Source organism: Lissotriton helveticus, chromosome 7 (genome assembly GCF_964261635.1).
Source record: "Lissotriton helveticus chromosome 7, aLisHel1.1, whole genome shotgun sequence".
Taxonomy (NCBI): domain Eukaryota; kingdom Metazoa; phylum Chordata; class Amphibia; order Caudata; family Salamandridae; genus Lissotriton; species Lissotriton helveticus.
The window spans coordinates 1,861,943,853-1,861,970,824 of NC_136068.1; the positions used below are offsets into that span (position 1 = coordinate 1,861,943,853).

Genomic DNA, 26,972 nt, shown 5'->3' on the forward strand with positions numbered 1-26,972 from the left:
CTTCTTTTTCGTGAGAAAAATATTGCAATATTACATACCTACATAGAATAACAGAAAAAACATAAAACTACAAAGGCCAAACAGTGTACTAAACGCGGATTTGTAACCTATGGGGCAGATTTATGTTAACTACTTCATACCCAGATATGCACCAGTTAATGTGCACCACAGTATGCTAGTGCTCCGTTACCCATGGTGTGCCACATTTGAAATGTGGCGCACCATGGTACAAAAACACCCAATACTTGCGTAACACATCTGTGCTGAAAAAGTAATACATTGCTAGAGTTGCATCGCAACTGTGATGCAGCTCCAGCAAGGCTCACCAATGCACTATATTCACAATGCTGCGTCAATACCTATGCCTGCTTCAAGCACATGCACAGTTTTGAAACAGCATGGGCCTGAAAGTCACTGAGTGAAATATCATACATTACAGTCAGCCACTTTCAAGACGCATTCCTTCAGAGGAACACTTACCGTTTATTAGAGGTAGATCGTCCGACTCCACCGGAGGACACCCCTAATAAAAAAGACATATATATAAAATGCGGACTAGCCGCTGTATCGTGCTAGCAAACTTTAACTTAAAAATCGTTAGAAAAAACAAAAGGAATCGAGCAAAATCAGTAGGCCACTGATAGGATCTCTTTTTGACCTCGCTAAAATAGAAACATTAGGAACAACCGCTCATGAGAAATATGAAACTAGTGAGAGAAACCGAGCTCGACGCCATGATGGCTGCAAGATAGCTCGGCTCCGCCGCCCACTCCACCCAAAATAACGACAAACCCTATGCAAATATTATAAATAAATACAACACACCAGCAAAGTAACAGGGTAAAACGTTTTATTAAATAACTATTTACATGGCAGCCTGCTGCAATATGAAAACAACACTTCCAATTGGTTCTTACTAGTTTCTTTTCTGGAATTTACACGCAGCACTCCACCCACTTCTCTCACTATCTTTTCTACTCTCAAGAGAGAACAACGTCCTACATTTTTCGGAAGACTTTGGTGAAATGGCTACCGTATCTCATTCATCTTCCGAATCTGAACAAAATGATCGACTACCTTTAAGAAGAAAAAAAGAATCTTTCATCTGGCAATTTTTCACTTATCCTGAAGATCAAAAGAAAGTAAATGCACCAAAAGTAACCTGCACGATATGTGACTCGTTTCTCTCAAGAGGAAATCCAACAAAAAAATATTCCTTTTCCATACATACCATGGTGCGGCATGTCAAACAAGTGCACCCTGTGCAATTTGCAGAGGCATCGACAAAAGCCCTGGCCACGCTATTACCATTAGAGGTGGCCAGCACATTTTCTGATCGACGACCTGTATCTCCATCGAGTGCAGAGATGGACTTGAGATATTTAACTATATATGGTCTATAACCTATGGTTTTTTCAGTGAATTTGCTCCGCCGCCCACCCCGCCCAAAATAACGACAAACCCTATGCAAATATTATAAATATATACAACACACCAACAAAGTAACAGGGTAAAACGTTTAAATAAATAACTATTTACATGGCAGCCTGCTGCAACATCGATCCAAATGCATGACACTGTTCCTGTCAAGGTAGCATAGCTGGCGGCCTAGGGGTGGAGGACCGTTGTGCAAATACCCCGGGGAGGACTCTGGATATGCTTGGTCCCTGAGATTCTTCGATGTCACTGCCTTCCACAAATGGCATAAGTCCTGGATGTTCGGTGCCATACTTGAGGGTTTGACCTAAAGACACGTCCTGCGGTGCCCTGGTCCAACCATCACATATACCTCCGCCAGGAGACGGCGTGGGGTGCACTGGAAGGGAGAGGCGGCGCGAACGAGCCTCCCCCACCTCCCCAGGTGGAGGTTTCTCAGCTACACCCCTAAAGACACGTCCTGTGGTGCCCTGGTCCAACCATCACATATACCTGCGCCAGGAGACGGCGTGGGGTGCACTGGAAGAGAGAGGCAGCGCGAACGAGCCTCCCCCACCTCCCCAGGTGGAGGTTTCTCAGCTACACCCCAGCGCTTCACTGATCTTCTTGTCCTCAGTCAAGCATCAATAGTAAGATTTTCATAGGTGAGTGTAGGTTCATAGTTTGCCATCCACAGACTAAAAGCCTGGAGTGGGATTGAAAAAAACATAACTAGGTAAGAAGGAACGCAGAGGCTGTTGGAAGGACTCTGTATATGCTTGGTCCCTGAGATGCTTCGATGTCACTGCCTTCCACAAATGGCATAAGTCCTGGATGTTGGGTGCAATAGTTGAGGGTTTGACCTAAAGACACGTCCTGCGGTGCCCTGGTCCAACCATCACATATACTTGCGCCAGGAGACGGCGTGGGGTGCACTGGAAGGGAGAGGCGGCGCGAACGAGCCTCCCCCACCTCCCCAGGTGGAGGTTTCTCAGCTGCACCCCAGCGCTTCACTCGACAAGATGAGTTGCGCCCGCTCTTGCGGCACAGAGCCTCGCTCGGCCAGCTGAGTTGCGCCTGCTCTTGCTATTACAGCGTCTCACCCGCCATCCGGCTGAATTGCACCCACTCTTGTGGTACAGCAACAGGCGGCTGCCACGGAGCTCAGGAAATGGCGGTCGGCTCCACAGACTTGGGCCTGGCCTGCAAGGATGGCTCTGGACAACCCTGGAACTCGGACGCTTGGCTGCTACGGCATGGGCCCCATTCCCAAAAGCGTCCCATCAGCCTTGAAGATTCTACAAGAGTCACCGGGGCCCCCGACTCCCGCAGAGTTCCGGTGGGGAGCTTCTGCCATGATTGCTCGCAGAATGGCCACGACGTAGCCACGGGGTGCTCTCATCCTGACGCCAGCTTCAGTCTGAAACTTCCAGAAACACTGTAGACTACCAATTCAATCAGTTCCGGTGGAGCCCCAACGACGTATCGCGTTGTTGCATAATGCGTCATATGACACGCCGCGTTAGCGCACCCGGAAGTGCTCCGGTGTGCGAGGAGCAAAGCGCAGCTTCCCGGAAGCAATCCGGGGCCCGGCGCGGAGCGCGTAACGTAAGCATAACAGGTCATGTGACTTGTTAATAAAACTTTTCATTGGTTTAGAAATATTTTTTGTCCCAAATGATGAAAACCCCTCCTTGTTTCCTCTTGGCTCCTGCCCCCTCCCCAAGTCTTGCTCGGCCAGCTGAGTTTCGCCCACTCTTGCGGCCTACGACATGGATACGCCGGGGCGTTATGGATCAGTATGAGCAAATATACACTTGGGGATTCACAAGCAACAACAAGCCTTTGTATTTGGGGCTCTAAATCAACAACAGTGACAGAGAACAGAACCAAACTAAGCACTCAGGGGCTACGTTTAAACGTAACATCATCTCCCCAGAGGTACATCACCTTACACACACATGCACTCTGATCTCCTTGGCCTCAGTCAAGCATCAATAGTATGAGTTTCATAGGTGAGTCTAGGTTCATGGATTTCCATCCACAGACTAAAAGCCTGGAGTGGGAGTGAAAAAACCATAACTAAGTAAGAAGGAAGGCAGAAACAGAATCTTCCTCTGCAACATCCGGCTCTGCATCGCTACTTACTTATAAATGCAGAAAAAACTCAATTAACACAAGGGCTCTTTTCAGAGCCACCTTATATCAAAGCACTCAAACTTCTGATTTATGTCGATTTTCACACACTTGTAAATAGGTGGCGCGCCCGAGTGCGCGCACCCCGCAACTTTAAAAAAAAAAAATATATATATATTTTCGCCTTTAAGGACCTTACTGCACACCCTGAGAAAACCTACGCAGCAAAACAATCTCTACCTTCTCCCCTTTCCATGTTCCAACGCTTTGAAATGAACAATATATTTACTCGCAGTGACAAAATGGCGGTCAACACTTCCTGATTTCCTTCGAATCGAACGTTAACAGACGTCACGTAGCAAAAAAAATAATTCCGCTCGCGCGCAGCCGTTTGAGTGCGCGCACCCGTGCCCGCGTATAGATATATAATTGACTTTAACTTTAATTTTCTCAGCAACTACTGAACGGATTTACACCATTCCAAAAAAAGCGTAATCTGCGAGCCGGACTCTACAGTTTTGCCAAATTTCTTATAAATCCATTCAGCCGTTCGACCTGTAGCCGTGTCTAAACATCCTATGGAAAATAACATGGAGAAAACACGTTTTGGGACCCCCCTTTTATCTCAGCCCCCACTTCACCAACCCCCCCAAACTTTCAGGGAAGGAGCGCAGCGGACTGAGCCATCTTCTCTGAGAAATTCGCAAAGATTCATCCACCAGGGCCAAAGTTAATCCAAATAGTATGTTGAGGATTTCCTATGGAAACTAGGTCCTAACTATAACTACCTACTGGCGACCGCCAGTAGGTAATATATATAGAGGAATTTGTGGCAACCTTGAATGTGAATGAACTCAATCTGACTTTCACCAGCCACATTAGTGAAAGAACAGTTGACTTCCTAGACCTTAAGGTCAGCATTGATGAAAAGAAACTCACGACAACGCTGTACAGAAAGGAGACTGCAGGCAACAGTCTCCTGCATGCACAGAGCTGCCATCCTCGTAATCTGGTCAATTCAATACCCTTTGGCGAACTTTTGAGAGCCAAGAGAAATTGTACCAGGCAATCAGATTATGAGACTGAAAGAGACATAATGTGCACCAGATTCAAGTCAAGAGGGTACAGCAATAAATGTATCAAGGAAGCAATACTTAAGGTGCAAGAGAGAGATAACACCAAATCCTCTAAAACCCAAGGCAATGATGAAAAGGACGGAGTGAGATTCATTACCGATTATCACTCTCAAACACAGAAAGTAAGAGGGGCACTCAACAAATTTTGGGGCACCCTTAAGACTGACAAGGATATCTCTTGCAGCATTAGAGACTATCCCCAAATCACGTATAGGAAACCTACATGCCTTAGAGACAAAGTCTGTCAAACACTCATTGTGACCAAAAAGAGATCGAACCCGGTTGTAGGATTCTATGTATGTGGAAAATGCAAAGCTTGCAAATTCAGCCACAACACAAAGGAAGTGAGGTTGTCTGGAATATGTGAGCCGTTCAAAATCAACAAACATTTGAACTGCCATACAGATCACGTGGTGTACGCACTGAAATGCCCGTGCAAAAAATACTACGTAGGCAGCACGATTAAACCCGTCAAGGAAAGAATCTTGCAACACTTAAGAGCGATTAAAAATCAGGACAAGCAGTACCCAATGGCTAGGCACTTTATGTCCCACCATAATAGCAACAACAGCCTTCTCTCCTATGTGGCACTAGACCAAGTGCCAATAAGAGAAAGAGGCGGGAATCGCCTACAGGAACTTAGACGGCTGGAGTCGAGGTTCATAATTAAATACCAACTTATGCAACCGCAAGGGCATAACTGCGATGAAGGCTTAGGTGTGCACCTGGGATGATTTTTAGTGAGTGTGTACATCATTCTGTCAAAGCTGCTCTCAATTCCCTGGAAATTTTAAATTGTATGAAAGTATGAAAGATGTGACATGTTTTGAAATTTATGTAACACTGTTTTATTATTATTTTGCCACAGGTACCTAACAATGTGGGAGAGTTTGAGAAGGCGCCGGTCCTTTTGTGTGCTAGTGTGCTTCAATATTTCCAAAATGAACTGGTAAATCACGATGAATGATGAATCTCATGAAAGAGTCAAGATCCCAGCATGAACTTAATGTAAGGGTGACAAATATGCATGCCCACTGGGGCGGAATGTCGCTTGCTAAATAAGTGTAAGCATTCAAATACAAGTTACTGCATGTGTGAGCACAAATGCAACTGTATCGTACAATAATGTGGCAGCGAGCTGAGATTAATGGTAGCTCTACCCATAGCGCGCTCGCTCGGCATTCAGAAGCATATGCCTGACCACGGGTTCGAGGCTGACTAACTGCCGTGTCATTTGTTCATTTCATTTATTTATTTTCATCCATGTGATTCATGTCGTGTGTGATTCTCTCCTTAATTGACATGAGTTTGAATACGATATTTATTTAAACTGAATAGCGCTAAGATAAAATATCACATAATGCTCAATGTAATGTTTTAAAAGCGCTCGATTTATTACGTGACATATGCTGTCTAAATCACCCGTTACAGAACATGGATTTAAATGTTAGATTCAAGCCTTTAAATTGAATTTATAAATTATAAGCATACTTTAGCCCAATATTGGGAATAGAAGGCGCAATGCATAGCTCCAGACATGGGATATGTTGGTAGTCTGTTGGCTATGTTTATCATGCAATTAAGTCATGTGATTTTTTCTTTAAAAGAATGGATGTAACTGACCAATGTACTCGTGACAAAGGGAAGGCTTTCCCGAAACGCGTCGAGTGGGATGTGAATTAAACTCCATTTTGCATACAACTGAGGCTTGGACATCGTTCTTTCTTATCTGTGGACGAAAGGTTGGAATATATATATATATATATATATATATATTCACTGAAAAAACCATAGGTTATAGACCATATATAGTTAGGAATTAGCATTTAGAAAACCTTATTTTACTCACACAAAACCATTGAAATTCCATATATAGTTAGTTGCACTAACTATATATTGCGCACCCACAATCCACTGCTGATGATGTCACATATTACATCATTCATGACATGGTCAGTGACATCACTGATGACATCACTGATGACATCTCAAATGACATCACTGATGACATCACTGATAACAACATCCAGTGATTTTTTGTTTCTATAAAGTTTAAATATGTCTTACATATTGAAGAATGAGTGGATGTGTAAGTGTCTGGACGAAGGATTTAGTAGGTGCATGACTGACTGTATGAGTGAGTGATTAAATGTGTCTCACTGACTGCATGGGTTAGTGACTAAACTGTCTTAATTTGTGCATCATTATGTCTGTTGTTCTGTAAACTGCTGCATGTGTTGATCAGTAGCTATATGAGTAACTATATGGGTTATTGATTGATTGCCCAAGTATTTGTATGGGAGACTGAGTGTGTGTGTGGCTAGCTGGGAGGTGTGTGACTCTGTGCAGATCAATCTGTACTTGTATCAATGATTGTATAAGAAGGTAAGTATGTGTTAGTATATGTTTGAAAATGTAAGGTGCTCTATGTTTAACTGTATAGACAAGAAAATGGAAGTGTCATTGATTCTTTACAGGACTGACTAGGTGTGTGAGTAACTCCATGGATGAGTGGCAGACTGTGAGTGTCTGTATAGGTGTATGAGTGCATATGATAGTGTTGTAAAGATGAGTGATTGTATGTATGAATGATTGTATGGGTGAATGAGTGAAGGTGTGTGTAGACGTAGCAATCAGTGAGTGCGTATGTAGTAACTAGTATTGGTGTGTCAATGGTTTCAAAAATTATACTCTCTTTTTAACACTGGGTGAAACAGAGGTTATATTAAAATGTGAGGAGATGCATTGTATTGTCACATGAATGATATCATCAGTGATGTGGTCATTGATGTCAAATGAGATGTCATCAGTGATGTCATCAGTGATGTCATTTGAGATGTCATCAGTGATGTCATCAGTGATGTCACTGACCATGTCATGAATGATGTAATATGTGACATCATCAGCAGTGGATTGCGGGTGCGCAATATATAGTTAATGCAACTAACTATATATGGAATTTCAATGGTTTTGTGTGAGTAAAATAAGGTTTTCTAAATGCTAATTCCTAACTATATATGGTCTATAACCTATGGTTTTTTCAGTGAATTTTCAAGGTTTTGTAAATGCTAATTCCTAACTATATATGGTCTATAACCTATGGTTTTTTCTGTGAATTTCATTGGTTTTTTAACAGCTAATATCTGTAGCTGTAAAATGTATTCTTCTTTAAATCCAAAAATATATTTTATATGTTTATGAATAATTTTTTTTTTAAATATTTTTTTTCTTCGTTCCCGCTTCGCGAATCGGGAAGCTTCCCGTTAGCTGACCTTGATGCCGCGAAATAGACCGCGAGCCGGTAAACGTTTCTTTACCGCAAGTGCCGCGTTAGAAAACAACATCGTGACGCCTCCCGTCCGCATGACGTTTCACGTTGTCGCGTGATACGTCATATGACGTGCTACGTTAGCGAACTGGTACGCGAAGCGAGTCGCAAAGCGCAGGTTTCTGGAAGCAAACCGGGAGGCCCTGCAAAGCGCTTAACGTAAACACAGCAAGTCATGTGACTTGGTAATAACACTTTTCATTGGTTCATTTCACTTTTGGTTTCCTAATGATGTAAGACTAGGTCATATAATCTAAAATGAACACTTTTGATTGGTTGAGAACTCTTGTTTTTCCCAAATGATGAAAATCCCTCCTTCTTTCCTCACTCTGACTTTCATCATTGTGAGAGAAAGACCCTTTGTGATCACTGAGCAATGGCTTCTTTAGTAGCTTCAGCTGGTGCTTCCCCACCACCTCCACCACATCCAAGGAATAGTGGACCACCTGCTCAAGTTATAATTCAACAAGAAGAAGAAGAAGAGGAACAGGACGACGAGCACGAAGAGAGGCAGTTTTTGCCTGAGCAGCCCAGGATGTCTCACCGGAAAGAAAACTTCATTTGGCAATTTTTTAAAATTCCCAAAGGTCAGAAAAAAGTAAATGCAAGATACGTAACTTGCCTTATATGTCAAGATAGACTGTCCAGAGGAACCGAGAAAAAATACAGTTTCGGAAACTACACAATGCATCGCCATATGACTATGTGGCATCCTAACAACTACAGTGCTGCACAGTTTCGGAACGACCTAGATAATCTCCCTATTATGGCCAGAAGATCTGTTGTACCGGAAGTAACGGGACCAGAGGGCAGGGAGATGGTGCCAAATATACAAATGAAATTTGGTGAAGTAAAACACATCTGCGTATTTTGCGATGGATTCATTTCCTACGGAGAAAAAAGCATCACTCTGATCAACAGAGCTATTGACTATCATATGCAAGTTTGTACGAAACGCCCAAAATAATAAATACTTCTTTTTTTGTTTTGTTGCTCCTGTTGAGCCCTTTACAATGAATCGTTTTCATTGCCCCCTCCAAGAAAAACCCCAAAAAATATAAAACTGTTCAGAAAAATTCAAAAAAAGTAAAAAAATGTTCCGAAAAATAATAAAAAAAATATAAAACAACAAAAACAATAAAAAAAAAAGTTCTTTTCAGAACTACCTCCCCGTTATTAAAAAATTGGTACAATATTTGGAACTGTGCCAACCTCTATTTCTCTTAGTTCGCTTCCCAGTTCGCTCGCCGGTACGCGAACCAGAAGCGAACCAAAAACAGTAAGTATAAGGGAAGGAAACAGACACTTATGTTAAAAGAAAGACAGCTATAGGGGAGTAAACTAGAGATACTATTACCCGTAATCCACTGCTGATGATGTCACATATTACATCATTCATGACATGCTCAGGGACATCATCAGCAGAGGATTGCGGGTTTTTTGGCAACGTGCCTTATCCACGGTTTAATAACGCTGCCTTTTGCTTTATATAAGTTTTCAAATTGTATGAAATATATACCAATAGGTCGTTATGAACCTTTAGGTAGTGCTTTTCTTCATGAGGTCTGGTCGCTTCCATACACATACAGATGTTTCAAAGATGATCAAGAAGTTTATCTGAATGGAGAGGAATGCACTGAGACGCCAGATCATTCACTAATGTGTAGGCACATACAGTTACACGGTTCATGCAACAAACACCGACCAAATATGGCTTGCGTGTTGCAAGGCACGCCAGTTCCTGCTATCATCCCCACGTTCAAGTTGTTGGAAAATGGTAGTTATTTGATGCTCAATAATGAAGATTGTTCTGAGTTAATTAAAAGTATTCCTTTTATCGTAACAGTAAGTGAACGGGTTATTTGCTGCAGAAATGTTCTATTTCCTCCCACACATGAACATAGGGAGTTTTCAATCTGGCCACAAATACCAACCTTGGGACAGATTTCAAGGGCATGGCAAGAATAAGAGCTCTTTTGTCTCAGAGAGAGGTGGCCTTGAGTTCGGCCCGTGAAACTTTCGTGCTTCACATAGCGAACACCCGTACAGAGGTGCAGACCCTTTTCAATTCAGATTTGCCTTTCAATTTCAGCAAGATGGTTCCGACTATCTTTAACGCATCCTCCACAAAGACCCTGGCGCACTTTTTTAAAGTTGTTACCAGTGGTCTCGTGACTTCATTTGAGAAAATCTTTGGAGTCATCCCTGCTTCCTTTCATTCTATTTTCTCCACTCTGGTTCGTGGATTGGCATTTTTACTTGCATTACCAGCGGACGCTCTTGTGCTTTTTTACATTTTTAAATATGGATGTCCCTCCTGTGCAAGCTCCCGCCCTACAGCTGCTGACACTGTTCCGCAATCGCATGCTAGAATATTATGGCACAATGCCGTTGGCGATATTAAGCACGGCATATGGATTATCTTTTCGATTCTCCTACTTCACCTGTGTCCAGCCTGTATTTCACTGCCTGACCTGTGATTTCGATTGGGCCATTGATTTGTGTCTCTGCGGACCGGTTTCTCCTGACGTCGACTTTAATCAGCTGATGACTCCTATCATTACTCACGAGTTGGTTTGTCCTGGCGAAAGGATTATGGCTGTGGCATTGATGCATGGACTACTTGGTCCCTGGAATTTACTGGCGGCAGCACAGTCTTTCTTGGAACAGAGCTTTCTTGAAAACCCACCGAGCTGTCCTCTGATGGTGATAGAGGATCCGGTGCTGGGAGAGCACGTATGTTCTTTTCCGCTTTTAAATTGGATGGCTGAACTGTTTTCGGATGAAGACGGTGACTTCCTATTGGAGGCTGTTGCAGCTTATTTTGCATACACAGTTATGTCATAGACCTTTTTCATGTTTGATATGCTGAGTACTAGCATTTCATTGACAATTCATTGACTTATTTGTCAAGTTTTTATTATTTACCTTGCCTATTGGCTTAAGACTCGATAAAGTACTTGGCTGTTTTATTTTTCTTTAGCATTAAATTTTCCTAGTTTTTAATGCTTTACCTTGCGGACCGTCCACATATAAACTTGCAATCTGCTCTCATGAGATGGCACTTCTATTATCTTATTCAGTTCGTTTCCGGATCATGGGGAGGTGTCATCTAGGTCCTGGATATCTTTACACCGTGTTAAGTTAGCATGGGCTCATTACCGGTTTAAACGCCATTTTTCCTTTTTTGCAACTTCTGCACACGACACTTAGTTGTTGCTTTAGCTTTCCACCTAGTAGTTCATCGTGGTTTACATGAGAATAATATGTTATTGCTCTACTATCTGCTTTGCTTGTTAAACTATATCTGTATAGCGAGTGCTAAAGTTTCAAGAACAACACGATACAGAATTGTTATGAGGTCTGATCTCCACGACTTCATACTCATAACATAAGTGCAACTTCTGCCAATTCTGGGCATGAGGCGGGTTTTATATTGCTTTGCCGAACACACATACACAACACTTGATGCGGTTCACATGAAGAGAGAGCTGGTGTATGCTGATGTGATTCCTTCAAATCTAAGACACTAAAGTATGGGCACGCCCTAAACCAACACAAAGAGACCTTCTTAGCAAATAATATAATATGTGTATTAGGGAGGGTGAGATATAAGCAGCCGCGGGCCGTGGAGGGAGTTACGGTGAGGCAGGGAGGCGGGGAGGGGGAGAAGCAGGGTGGAGCCCTCTCTACCTTGCCCCTCCCCCTCCCCGCCTCCCTGCCCCACCATAACTCCCTCCACGGCCCGCGGCTGCTTATAAGTGTTGCTAACTCTTATTCATTTACAGCATGTTAACATACTGTCACCATTCGCTTTTTATGTACTAGTAACTATGCTGGTAATTTTGCTACTGATAATATGTGTACTTGTATTCTCCACCCTGCTTCTCCCCCTCCCCGCCTCCCTGCCTCACCGTAACTCCCTCCACGGCCCGCGGCTGCTTATAAGTGTTGCTAACTCTTATTCATTTACAGCATGTTAACATACTATCACCATTCGCTTTTTATGTACTAGTAACTATGCTGGTAATTTTGCTACTGATAATATGTGTACTTGTATTATCTAAGGTACTACGCCTGAGAAGACGGCATTAGTAAATAAACATTTCAAATACACATGTGTTCTTCTTAACTCCATGTTCTGGTTTCTAAGAAATATATAACGACCGACTGTTCATGAGTTCCACGTATCCTGAGGTACTATAAGTTCATATTCTGGATTGTCTAAACATTGAGAGTTTGTTATATCCAATGTGACACTGTACCTAGCTTGCTAAGGAGTTTTTGATTACTAACGTGAGTTTTGGGACACCCTAATTCGCCGAGGTTCCAATCCTCTGTCCACAGTTCTGTGTGAGAACAGAAACCCTGCGACAGGGGCACCCCCGACCCTTGCTGCAGCTTCATCACACTTGCGATACAACTCCAGCAATGCGCCACCTTTACGGCACAGATACATCACGCATCTGTGCTGTTTTTGCCCCATGATGCGCCGCATTGTAAATGCAGCACACCATAGGTGACGGAACAGCGGCACAGAATGACTAACACATCCCTGGTGATGCGCCAGTCATCATAAATGTATCCCTATGCTTCTTATCTTGTTAGAGATGAACCGCCATATGTATCATCAAAGTTTTTTGCATTTCCTAAATAGCGAACTTTAAGGAATAAATAGCGATTCTTTACCATTCCTAGTTTGCGATTAGCTATTTGCTAATTACAAATTACCCATTCATTTCCTTCATTTCCATAGGGCGGTTGGACTCACTTTTAGCTCGAACGGCTGAATGGATTTCCACGAAACTTGGCAAAATTGTAGGGACTGGTAGCCCGATGTGCCTTTGCTATGTCTCAAGATATATGCTCCAGTGGTTTTTACGAAAATTAACTTTGAAAAATATATATTGGGGTACATTGGCCTATATATATGTTGGAGCCCAAATGTAGCCCAATGTAGCCCAATGAAGCCCAATGTAGCCCAATGTAGCCCAAAGATGGCCGCCAGACACACAAAAAAACAAATGTAGCCCAAATATCAGCCAGATGTAGCCCAACTATAGCCCAGTGACAGAATGACCAATCAGCTTCGCAAACCTCCGTTACGCGAAGCGGAGGGCTGTTACAGATATATATCTTTTTTTGAACGTTAATTTCTCAAAATCCACTGGAGCACATATATTGAGACCTAGCAAAGGCACATCGGGCTACCAGTCCCTAATATTTTGCCAAGTTTCGTGCAAATCCATTCAGCCGTTCGATTATTATTATTATTTTTTTTTTTTGCCCCGCGGGGCCCTTTTCAAACCTCCACATCAAACCTAGGGGGTCAGCGAGGATCTACTATGCCCCCTTATAGTTATTTCCCCCTTTGTTTTGACCTCCTCTTGTCTCTCGATCCTACCGAGAGACAAGATGGCGGCCGCTACGGACTTTTTGGAATGTTGACAGACGCCGGAGAACCAATCAGCTTCGCTTCACAAAGCTCCGTTGCGCGTAAAGTACGCGTCCTGGGACGCTGCCAGGTCCGCTGTTACAGATATATATCTTTTTTTAAACGTTAATTTCTCAAAATCCACTGGAGCACATATATTGAGACCTACAAAAGGCACATCGGGCTACCAGTCCCTACAATTTTGCCAAGTTTCGTGCAAATCCATTCAGCCGTTCGGGCTAAAAGTGAGGCCAACCGCCCTATGGAAAACTCAATGTTAAAAACACGTTTTGGGACCCCCCTTTTTTCTCGGCCCCCCCTTGACGAATCCCCCCCAAATTTTCAAGGGCTGCTCAGAAACAAAATGTGCCATTTTCCTGAAAATTTCAGCCAATTCCGTCCACAAACGCCAAAGTTATTAGACATAGAATTTTCAAAAATCCCATAGAGAAAAAATCCTAACTATATATACCTACTGGCGACCGCCAGTAGGTAATATATATATATATATATATATATATATATATGTATATATATACGCACACACACACACATGCATGCACCCATGCCACCCCAAAACCCATGTCCACCCTAAACCCTAAAACTATCCTTACCGACCAAAATCCCATGCCAACCCTAAACCGTAAAATTACCCTTTTTCACTCTTATATATACAGCTATATATTTAGATGTACACTTAAAACATACAACCATTAATACTTACACATACTTAACTTTAAAACTTTTTTTACAAATATGCCTTTACCATTCATGCCTTTACAACGAAATACATTGCAATGGCATGCGTGGTAAAGGCATATTGGTTGCAAAATCCTGCTTGGTAAATACTTGTGTGGTAGTGTTGCCTGCGTGGTTAAGACTGTGTGATACCGGCTTTGTGTTAAAGGCTGTTTCCCCATTCCCATGATTTAATTTCCCATGAATTAGATTTGCTGTCGGAGCAAGCAAGTGTCTGTCTGTTTGGTTGATTCAAATAAGAGTAGGTTATAGGCAATCCAGGGGCAAATATAACTGGGCCTGAAAGTTCAGATGCCAAATATTATTGTCTGAGAGGTTTTGTTATGCTATGCAAGTTAGTGTCTCTCATAGGTCTGCCTGTAGCTGAATGGTTTCTGGGGTCTTGATCAGATTCGAAGTTGTGGTGTTACATGAAATGTTGGTGCTCTCTTCAAAAGCTGGTGTAAGAGAATTCCAGAATATAAACTTCATGGATATAAAATCTGTGCTATCACATTTAGAGGCCTTATTTTTTAAACGTTTTTTTTTAGCCATTTGGCTGTCTAAATCTAAGGGGAAACTCCTATACACCCAACCCAAATTTAATGCTTTGAAGATGCTTTACAATGCGAAAGTTCTTAACAGCCTTTCATTTCTACAAGGAATGGAACCCAGATTGGCTTCTTGGGCCGAGACATGTCCTACGACTTCAGCCTACAAGAGTTCAGACACCTGCCTGCGGTCATACCTATCAAAATGGTAAGTGCATTACCTGAGACTGAACAAACTGTTATTATCAGTGAACTACCTACTTCATCTGGAACACACTCCTTCAGGAGTTTAATTTGGTATTACATTCCACAATTACATTCGTGCTTAACAAGTTTGTTCATCAATCTAATATGCTGAATTAATTTAACTAAACGTATTTCTAGCAGCTCAGTTCTCTACTGCACATATGTCAAATAAACTATTAACAACCGAAATTAATTAAACATTACAGGCTAAATGTAGTAAAGGACAGGTTATAAAAAATGATTAGTGGTATATGACTTGTCTGGTAATGTGCAGTGCGCCCATCTACTACTAGGTCACTTTGTAAAATCTGTAGTCGTGGGGGTTGCAATCTGATGTAACTAATCAATATTGATTAAACAGCTCACTAATAGCAACACCCGGTGATTAGCTACAAACACACAGATAGTGGTCTTCAAGGAACAGCAAACCACTATTCCTGTGTTTGCATTCTCGAACGAGATTCTTTCTTAAAGCAGCCCATGTCCCTAAAGGAGTCAGTGTTGCTTTAAAGAAAAAAAAAACTACTGGGCCAGATTTACTAACATTTTGCATCCTGGTTGCACCACTTAAAATGCTAGTAGATATTTACAAAGCTAGGCAGGGGGCAATTTGCACTAGCTTGTGTGCCTTTCCAAAATAAATTAATAACATGAAGTGTCCAATGGGTGGAGCATGGGTGTTCCTGTGCATTCATCCATGAATTTCATGCAATCCCAGATTTACAAGAGTACTTTTATGGCTGCAGACACTCCACACTCGTGTTGGAGACTCTGCACATAAAAAGATAGGCCTGTCCTATCATTTTATGTGCCGAGTTCTCCACTACTAATCGTAGGAAAGCTCCAGGACATCTAACCTGCGCTTCTATTGGAATTCTATAATGCATATTAGCAAGCCCATAATCGTTTTCTGCCGCTAAAACAGCAATCATTTTAACGAGGTTCTTGCTAATATGCCCCTAAGTTCCTCAGGATCAATAATCCAGGGGTTATTTAGAGTTTGGCAGACAGGGTTGACATTGATAAATGTGGAGTATTGCCATAGCTGCTAAGCTGACGGTCTGTTTGTTGTTGAAAAAACCATCATGTCATGTTTCCACGGATGGGGTCCTAGATGGATCTGCCAGTGGAAGGTTCATACCAAACACCCAACAGACATCAGCCATTGGGCCTAAGGACCTCAGACTGTCTGACCTATTTAAGTTTTAGTTTGGGAATTTGTTTTGGAAAACGGTTTTAGAAAAACCAAAAGGTTTGCTGAACACTTTCTCAAAACATTGCAGCTATTCAGCAAACCTACAGTGCGTTCAGTGGAGCCGCCAGGAAGCCACTGAGTTCTTCACCGGGAAGGTGGAGATCTCTCAATATTGATAATTGTTGTCTGCCGATGGGTGAGGTTATAGCCCCCTTTGCCCTGTCAGTACAGCCAGTTGCCCACCAAACTTTACATAACTCCCTTTTTCTTCATATTTTTGTTACATATGCTGCTCTTTCACTGTAACATTAAGATCAACAGCAAAACATAGGGGTATATTCACAAGAACGTGTGATAACTACCGCAAGTGCAACATAATGCAACTTTCAACATCGCAGCCTATCGTAGGAAAATAACCCTGTGTCAATGTGGAATTTACAACACCAGATAGACACCAGTTAACGCGTCAAATGGCCGCGTCAAAATCAACACCACACCCAAAAAATGCGAAACACGAACGCAATAAAAGCTGCGATAAGGCTAATCGCTTATACAAAAAGCCGTGAAAACCAGCGGCAGGCCTGCAAATCCCACGCGTCTGGCGGGAAAATGCACAATATAAGCAACAAAAACAACACACCAGAAAGAATCCAATGTGCGCAGCAACATGGATGTACCTGACCCAGGGCAGAGGCCAACGCGAACCCCACAAGCCCCACAGACCACCAGCAAAGTACAACGGGGTCAGCGATGGCCACGGAGAAGAGGGAGAGGAAGCCAGAAAACCAGTGTCGCGGAGTTGACAGGACGCTACCAGCAGCTGACCCGCAATCAGACTACCTTGAATGCAGCTGGAGTGTCGAGGGCGCCAATGGAGGAGTACAAGAGGCGCTGACATTACGTGAAAACATAAACTAAGCCCAAGGAAGGCAGCAGAGGTGACACGAGGTGGGAGTCCTGCACCACAGGAGGAGCTGGAGGAAATGGAGGCCAGTCATCCATGGGGAGACGGTGCAAGGAGGTGGGAGTACGGACACAGCTTGGGAGGACTTGACACAACAGCAACAGGGTGAGGAAAGCACAGGGACCGGGGGGGCGGGGGTAGAAGGGCACAATGGCACACATGCACAACGACGTGTAGCACATTGCACACCCACAATTACCCAGGGTTATGTACCACATCCCTGTTGCATACTGCAGCACACACACATAGCAATCACAGCACTTCCCTTGACAATGTGTCACAAAGTGCAACCCTGACACTGCAAAACAGGGGACACAACTGGGTACGCGCAGCAACAGGCCAATCACATTTGGCTACTGCCCCCCTCAAATTGCCAGCACCGCCCAAACAGTCACAATGTACACAGTCTGCATGTCTGCAAGAACAATGCACCAACATAAATGTCAACACAATGTCAACATGCATCTCACCTTCACATTGCAGAGGGACAACAACACCTCCAGAAGGGCAGACCAGACAACCCATCAGTGATGCCGGAGATGACCACCACATGACCACCACACCCTCGACACCGACGCCACACAACAGCCCATGGACAGTAGATGCAACCCACCACCAGGACCAGGGCAGACAAGCTACTCAGAGGAGAACCCAGCCCCTGCAACAGACCAAACAGCCTGAAGCATCCGCAAGCACAGTTGGCTCACAACATGTCACCGACCCACACATGGCACCCCAATGCCAGGTGCCCGATCACCAACAGGAGGTGGCCGAACAGGTGCGGTTGTGGTCAGAACCCATGGCAGGTGAACTAGATCACATACGTGGGTGTCTATTACCCTTCAGGGACCACCCACACCCCACAAAGGAGACCCACACTGTCATGGAGACACATGCAGATGTATACTCCCAGGACAGAACCACGCCCAGGGGAACGCACACTGTTAAAGCAAAAAAATTCATTAATAGGGACAAGAAGAAGGGCACATACAAGGTTTCAAAAGAAAGTGGCTTTATTGCCAATAAAGCTGCAGCCTGAGACAATTTGCAGGAGTGCAAAGTGATCTGGTTTTTTCAGAAAGCAAGCCAGTTCTTATATACAATTTTCAGAACCTGGATACATTAATGATTAACAATGACATCATGGTGTGACCATGCTAGAATTAGATCCACGTGTACATTACAGTATCAAGGTGCATTTCAAAAATATGTCTACGTTCACAATTTACATTATTTGCAACACATCTGACCATGCAGCTATAGGTTAATCTTTAAACCACCGCCTCCTGACTTTTCAGCCTTGCCTTGGCCGGTTATCTTGAAATGTCAATGTGCAATGTTGATCTACTATCAGCAGAGGCCCGTGTTTTCTGCTTTTCCATATAAATGACGCACTTGTTATCTATGCTATCTATGCTATCTATGCTGAGCAAACACTGCCCTTTCACTTAACCGGGCGAGGGGCAGAACAAACTTGGCACGTCCTGGGTCAGCGAGCGATTCTTAGAAAGGTCTCGCTGAACTGACTGAACTGGCTCTGTACATGGGTGAAAAGCTAGTGATTCATTAAACAACTTGGAGCTACAGCAGAATGGGCACGCACATGTTCACCAGCTATTCTTTTCTGGCTTTAGCTGAATTTCAGACAACATAATTTAACTCTCTGTGCACCAGCTGTGCACCATGGAGCAACATTTCATTATGACTAGTGGGCTTATTTTATTTGCAAGCAGGTTAAAAGACAGAAATGAATATAAACTACGGTTCAATTTAATATTTTCGTTCAACAAAGGGCCAACTTATTTTTCATCTTTTACAAATCGACCCTTTGAACCTCAGTTTAAAATAATTTCGTCACGCAGCATATCACAATCTAATAATTATATTGTTCATTCTTATCAATGTCAGAAATGTCTATGTTCATTAACTCAGTAGTGACTGTTTGCATCAGCATTCTTTCTTTTTCCTTTAATTTCCTCACTTGGCATTTTGTCAGCTGTCCCAATAGTTGACAGCACATTGGCAGGCAATTAATTAATAGACAACAGCCTATTATTAGTAGGAAAATTGTTATGAACACCATTCCTATCTTCCAACCCCATGCGCTCAACCAACTCCAAAATGAACCTCCTATATCCCATGTACCAGACTCCTGATGTGCTTCTACACCTATATGATGTAATCTTTTTATTGCTTCCCTGACAGTAACAGAGGAGTCAGGGACATAGGTACAGCAGGACGCCCCTATAATCGCACAGACTCCTCCCCTTTCTGCTAGCATCATGTCAAGAATCATTCTATTTTGTAATGAAACTAATCTCACAGCTTGAAGCTCTACTGTAATATTTTCAAGTACACTTGTAGTTTCGTTTATTATTGCTTCGAGTAGTCTGGATAATCTACGTATATCCCCTGAGTTGATAGATGGACCAATCCATGGTATTATTCCTTTAAATATATCACCTGCTATTTCTGCTGCTGTATCTCTTTGATCCACACTTCTCCTGCCTCGCCGTGGTGCATGTCTTTGCATGTCCCTTCGTACTTCCTTTGTGTCTTTTATCGCTATAGCAGGTAATACAAAACCTAGGTGACAACAACCACTCCAACTTGTTGGAAGCCATGTATAAGCCTTATCTCCACAAATGAAATCAATTGAGTCACCTACGTAAAGTGGAATGCTAATATTTCCGGCCGTCATTTCAAATGTCATATTACAATTTGTACTATTGCCCACCTGATAGGTCCCATTACTCTTAATACAAATGCTCCCTATTGCGTTGTGTTTTCTTAATTTTAACTTCAAAAATGGTATATTCTTATTTGCCTCTTTTGATGGGCCTGCTATCCCAATGCTTGTATTCTGATTTGGAAAGAGCGGAGTAAAGATGTCAGACAGGGGAAATGTTGCATTCTGTTCTATCACTTCCGTGCAGTTCCCTAGTGTCAGAATATCTGCCATATATTTGTTATATAATGTTCCTGCAGGTGGGGCCATAGTTGTCCCTGCACCAGCAGTACTTTTCTTTAAATTCTGCAAAACAGCTATCAGTTCTATTTTTACTATTGTTATGTAAATGGCATAACAGGATACTGCGAAAGGCAGTGGGACTTGAACCAGGGGCAAACTTTGGTCTACCGAAGCTGGGAATTGCAAACATATCCAGCAATCTCCCCTTGGTAATATTTTATTGGTATGATGCAACAAAGTCACACAGGTATTGTGGTGCATATCTTCTCTGTGGGCTATTTCTTCAGGTGACAAAGTGTATGCAGGTATTGTAGCAGGTGTTGTTGGTGCTGGGATCAATTTTTCCATGGGATAGAACACATCTAATAGATATACAGTAATTAATGCTAGCAATAACAGACAGAATATCACCCCAGGTATACACATTTTAGACTTGTACCATTTTTTCTTCATTTTTAAAGCTGTATTTTCCCTATCCATACCTATCTATTCTTATACTTTTGTTAATTGGATGTAGAGCTATTGATGACACTATGTTGTGAATTATCACTGTGAATTTTTACTATAATATAAGCTAAACACACAAAAAGCATGAACACATATAAGGTGAGGCTGTAGTACAGAATATATTGCGAACAACTATTCGTTAATATTTCAGATGGTCTCTGAGAATTTCTTGGTACTTCTCGCCTCCCAAAGATATGCATGTAATTTTTGTAATGCACGACCCTTTGATCATACATATCAGTTGGTAGTGCAGCCACACTTAATTTCACAGGAGTGTCCACTATACCTCACCCCACAGGTAATTTTCTAAAGCTAGCTGTCTTGACGACCTGGAAAAAGTTCTTTGCTGGTTGCTGCAGCAGCACGGGTGCTCGCAGTGACAGGAGGACTCGCAAATACCTCCTGGATCAGTTCATCTACTATTTACTGCAGTGGCACGGGCACTTTGCAGTGACAGGAGGACTCGCAAATACCTCCTGGATCAGTTCATCTACTCAATGCTGGACTGGCACACTTAAAAGAGCTATTACCCCTGGTGGTAGCGTGTATCCTTTTTAGTCTGAAAGTACTCTACTCAAAGCTTCTTGTAATGCTATTCTATTTAGATCTCGCCTTAATTGATATTCTAGCTGATCAAATACTTCCTGAAGGTGTATGAGTGCATTTTCGTTATCTTCTTCACTGCTATTCTCAAAGTCAAAAATTGTTGTTAAAATATCTGTTAGGATGATATCTAGTAGTAGTACTTCACCCACTTCCTGTAGAAGATCAGGTACTGGAATCCCTGACATTTCATCTCCTTCTTCTTTGTAGATCTCAAATTGTACCTTTTTTCCTCTTTGACTGGTTCTGGTGTTGGCGTGTGTTGCTGACCTGTGTCTTGACTGGATGCCGTCTCAGTGGGTGCCCTCTTTATATGACTGGCGTGAATCCAGGATTTGTAGTTGGTGCACTTCACTGCTGTCTTTGTAGCGAGCAGCACCTGCTGCGGACCCTTCCAGCGAGCTTGGAGGCAGTTGGACCTCTGGAATGCTTTGATGAGCACCCAGTCCCCAGGCTTGAACTTGTGCCCCTCGACCTGCAGCGGCTCTGGAAGGGCTCCCTTCACGTGCTGGTTGATAGAAGCAAGAGTACGTGTAAGTGACATGCAGTAATCATTCAACAGTTCATTCGTCATCATAGGCAGAGCATTTTTGTCTGGAACTCCCCAAGCTACCATTGGCAACCCAGTGACAATTTCGTGTGCACTGAGTTTGGTCTTGGCATCTGGTGTGCTCCTCATGCTCATTAGGGCAATAGGTAAGGCATCCATCCAGGTCAATTTTGTGTCAGCACATATTTTTGCTATTTTGGCCTTGAGCACGCCATTTTTTCTTTCCACTGCGCCAGCGGCCTCTGGATGGTAGGCACAGTGTAGCTTCTGCTGTATTCCCAAGGCTTTGCATGTCAGCTTTATTAGCTCATTACAGAAGTGACTGCCATTGTCTGAAAATATTGTTTTTGGGACCCCAAAACGTGGGATCAGCTCCTTTATCAGGCACTTGGCTGTTGAGATGGCATCATTGCACTTTACCGGGTATGCCTCTATCCATTTTGAATACATGCACACCACCACCAGGATATACCTATACTTATTTGTAGGGGGCATCTCCACATAGTCTATTTGCAGGGCTTCAAATGGCATTGTTGGCTTCTGAAAGTGTCCCTTGGGTACTGGAGCAGTCTTACCCACATTGTACTGTGCACATACCATACATGTTTGACATATCTCCTGTGCTATCTTTCTTATGTTCTTGTTCACCCAGAATTTGTCCATGCAATTTACAATCGCATCCCTGCATATATGTGCCGGGCCATGCATGGCCAAACACATAGAGTAGACCATCCTGTCTGGTAACATATATTTATCTTTGGCATCATTCATCCAACATCCTTGAACAAATGACCCGTTCTTTGACCAACCCATCTGTTCTTCTGCTGTTGCTCCTTGTTGCATTAGTCTTATACCTTCACTTGTTAGATCTAGTGACTTCACTTCATCAGGTAATTCTTGGACCGTTAGTACTAGTGCTGAATTATTTCTTGCTGTCTGTTTTGCTGTTATGTCAGCAAATGCATTTCCCTGGCCTACCTTGTCTGTAACTTTCTTATGAGCACTGCATTTAACTATGGCCAATTTCTTTGGAAGTGCCAAGGAATTAAGTAATTTAGTGATCAGCACTCCATGCTGTATCTTTGTGCCTTGTGAGGTAATAAAACCTCTTTCCTTCCAGAGTCTTCCAAAGGAATGTGCCACATTAAAGGCATATTGGCTGTCTGTATATATGTTAACACACCTTCCTTCAGATAATTCACAAGCTCGTGTGAGTGCCACAATTTCTGCTGCTTGTGCAGACAACTCAGGTATCTTACAGGACTCAACTACAGTTCTATTTGTTACAACTGCATAGGCTGCTGATGTATTTCCATCCTCTGTTCTAAGGCAGGACCCATCCACCCACAGTTCTCCTTCAGCATCTGCATAGGGTGTATCAGTCATGTCAATTCTACCCTTCGTTTGTTCTTCAGTTAACAGAATACAATCATGGTCTGAATCCACTAAATCATCAGTGGGGACAGGTAACAGAGTGGCAGGGTTAAGCACATTGCATTTGTGAAGTGTCACATGTGCTGCGAATAAACAGATCTCATACTGCGTGAGCCTGGCATTTGTGAGGTGCTGCGTGCGTGTCTTATTCAGTATCAGCTCTACGGCATGTGGAACATAGACATCAACTTCATGTCCCATTATTATGCTTTCTGCACGTTGTAGTGCTAAGGCAGTTGCTGCAACAGAACATATACAGGAAGGTAAAGCCTTGGCTACAGTATCCAAGGTGGCAGAGAAATATGCGCATGGTCTTTTGTGGTCACCAAACTGCTGGCATAGAACCCCAAGAGCACTCCCTTCAGATTCACGAACATAGAGTTGGAAAGACTTAGAATAGTCTGGTAGGCCTAAAGCAGGAGCAGAGCAGAGAGCTTGCCGAATGGCAAGGAAGCTTTGTTCATGTTCTGACAACCAACAAAATCAACAAGAGAGATAGGGCGCGAGTAGACACTCCTGTACCCCAATAATTATATTTTAAACAACGAAGGAGTGACTTAATGAAAACAAAATAAGACAAAACAAGGTGTGTTAGGTTATGCAATGGTCCCTACCCGGTTGGCGTAACTGTAGGGTTGGAAAAATCCAATCCTAGCAATCAGGAGGTCGCAACCCAGAAAAGTAGTATAACTACACATAACTGGAAAGGACAAGTAAACCTCTTTGTTAAAAGGACCCTCACTCACCACTAGTTGGTGACATGCTTCATCATAGGGTCCCCGCTGGGGTGGCCGAATGCCCCCCCAGCGTGCTACAACGCCTGATTTACAGCGGAGCGGGTTGGTGTTGAGTGTGACAGTGGTTTAACTCAAAAGAAATTGTTGCAAAATAAGTGAGTGCAGAATTTAAAAATTACTAGGTTGAAACCCAAACAAAATCTTCAATGTGGGCCAACCTGTATCCAGATTAAAAAGGCGGACAAAATAGGTTCTGAATTTGGAGACCTGTGTCCTTGAGTGAGATATAAGGTCAACATGTTTCTGCTGTAAAAATGCAGGATCGCACAGCATTCGTCAGGACCATAGACCAATAGCACTCCGGTGGTATGTACACACTAAGGTACACCCTCCCGTGAGGCACTTGATGTAAAAAATTGAAAGAGTATGATGTAATTACTCACGGATATTGCCCGTGTCGGCACACTGTGATTCACAGCAGCCCGAGTTACCTGTAGAGAAAGGAGAGGGACACACTCACACATAGACACACAAATCAACATGTTATCCATTTTTACAACATGTAGCAAGGTAACGTGAGAATTATCACATCACCTCTGTTTCCTTAACACCCTATTAGAGTGGTAGGATAAAGTACCCTCATGATCATGAATTCGATATAGAGGGATGTCTAGTTACAGACTTCTAAACAAAAATTATTCATATTAGAATAGTGGAACCAAAGAGGGAGGTTCCTGAAACGCAGTAGATTTATTTAAATCAGCGTATTTTGGGCTAAAGTTTTAGAAAGGCTAAGGATTTCTTACCCCTCCATAGTTTATACTTAAGCCGGGTATATAATAAATAATTAAAGCAGACAAAAAATATTATTTTGGAGACTCATAAAACGGCAAAAGGGGGGGCCTCACAATGTGGAAACCAAAGCGACAACATGCATTAATCTGCAAGGTTCAATAGCGTGTCAGCAAGGAGCTCAAAGCACTTACAACTAGAAGGAGGGAAATTCTCTTCATGGGTCAAGACAGCACGGGAATTGTTCACGCGGTGTAAAATCTAGCGTGTAAGGAGGAAAACAAGATGTTACCAAACCCTCCGTAGTTCGACAGTCTTTGAGACAGAAAGCAGCTGCACGGTAGACAAGCAGTTTAAAAACTTACTTTTCCACTCGCGACTCCCCGTCCAAAACCTATGCTACAGGACTGCCGTCTGCCCGGAGGTAGTAGAGAAACCCATGTGAGCTCTTTTAAATAACATAGTTGTTCCGGCCACGTGACTGGCGTGCCCGGACATGAAAAGGGGGGCGTGACACGGGGCGTCACACAACTATGTTATTTAAAAGAGCTCACATGGGTTTCTCTACTACCTCCGGGCAGACGGCAGTCCTGTAGCATAGGTTTTGGACGGGGAGTCGCGAGTGGAAAAGTAAGTTTTTAAACTGCTTGTCTACCGTGCAGCTGCTTTCTGTCTCAAAGACTGTCGAACTACGGAGGGTTTGGTAACATCTTGTTTTCCTCCTTACACGCTAGATTTTACACCGCGTGAACAATTCCCGTGCTGTCTTGACCCATGAAGAGAATTTCCCTCCTTCTAGTTGTAAGTGCTTTGAGCTCCTTGCTGACACGCTATTGAACCTTGCAGATTAATGCATGTTGTCGCTTTGGTTTCCACATTGTGAGGCCCCCCCTTTTGCCGTTTTATGAGTCTCCAAAATAATATTTTTTGTCTGCTTTAATTATTTATTATATACCCGGCTTAAGTATAAACTATGGAGGGGTAAGAAATCCTTAGCCTTTCTAAAACTTTAGCCCAAAATACGCTGATTTAAATAAATCTACTGCGTTTCAGGAACCTCCCTCTTTGGTTCCACTATTCTAATATGAATAATTTTTGTTTAGAAGTCTGTAACTAGACATCCCTCTATATCGAATTCATGATCATGAGGGTACTTTATCCTACCACTCTAATAGGGTGTTAAGGAAACAGAGGTGATGTGATAATTCTCACGTTACCTTGCTACATGTTGTAAAAATGGATAACATGTTGATTTGTGTGTCTATGTGTTAGTGTGTCCCTCTCCTTTCTCTACAGGTAACTCGGGCTGCTGTGAATCACAGTGTGCCGACACGGGCAATATCCGTGAGTAATTACATCATACTCTTTCAATTTTTTACATCAAGTGCCTCACGGGAGGGTGTACCTTAGTGTGTACATACCACCGGAGTGCTATTGGTCTATGGTCCTGACGAATGCTGTGCGATCCTGCATTTTTACAGCAGAAACATGTTGACCTTATATCTCACTCAAGGACACAGGTCTCCAAATTCAGAACCTATTTTGTCCGCCTTTTTAATCTGGATACAGGTTGGCCCACATTGAAGATTTTGTTTGGGTTTCAACCTAGTAATTTTTAAATTCTGCACTCACTTATTTTGCAACAATTTCTTTTGAGTTAAACCACTGTCACACTCAACACCAACCCGCTCCGCTGTAAATCAGGCGTTGTAGCACGCTGGGGGGGCATTCGGCCACCCCAGCGGGGACCCTATGATGAAGCATGTCACCAACTAGTGGTGAGTGAGGGTCCTTTTAACAAAGAGGTTTACTTGTCCTTTCCAGTTATGTGTAGTTATACTACTTTTCTGGGTTGCGACCTCCTGATTGCTAGGATTGGATTTTTCCAACCCTACAGTTACGCCAACCGGGTAGGGACCATTGCATAACCTAACACACCTTGTTTTGTCTTATTTTGTTTTCATTAAGTCACTCCTTCGTTGTTTAAAATATAATTATTGGGGTACAGGAGTGTCTACTCGCGCCCTATCTCTCTTGTTGATTTTGTTGGTTCTTAGAGCAGCGTGCAGCTGTGAGAGACTTACTGATTTATTATTAGCAGAGACTTATTAATAACGAGACCATCAATCTACCATGGAAGAACAGGGCCCCTCCTTTTCAAAAGAAGAGGTGGTTGCTTTGCTTGGTGACAACATGCCTTATTTCTCGACCCTTTTCTAGCGCATACCATATCC

General features: G+C 42.9%; 1 protein-coding gene across 1 annotated transcript in view; it reads left to right on the forward strand.

The window, feature by feature from the left end:
* Positions 1-26,972, forward strand: part of LOC144769777 (putative DBH-like monooxygenase protein 2) — a 364,487-nt gene that overhangs the window by 161,199 nt on the left and 176,316 nt on the right. Inside the window, exon 9 of the mRNA XM_078653960.1 lies at positions 14,851-14,947. Within this exon, the coding sequence (XP_078510086.1) occupies positions 14,851-14,947 (97 nt within the window). The remainder of the gene's footprint in view (positions 1-14,850; positions 14,948-26,972) is intronic.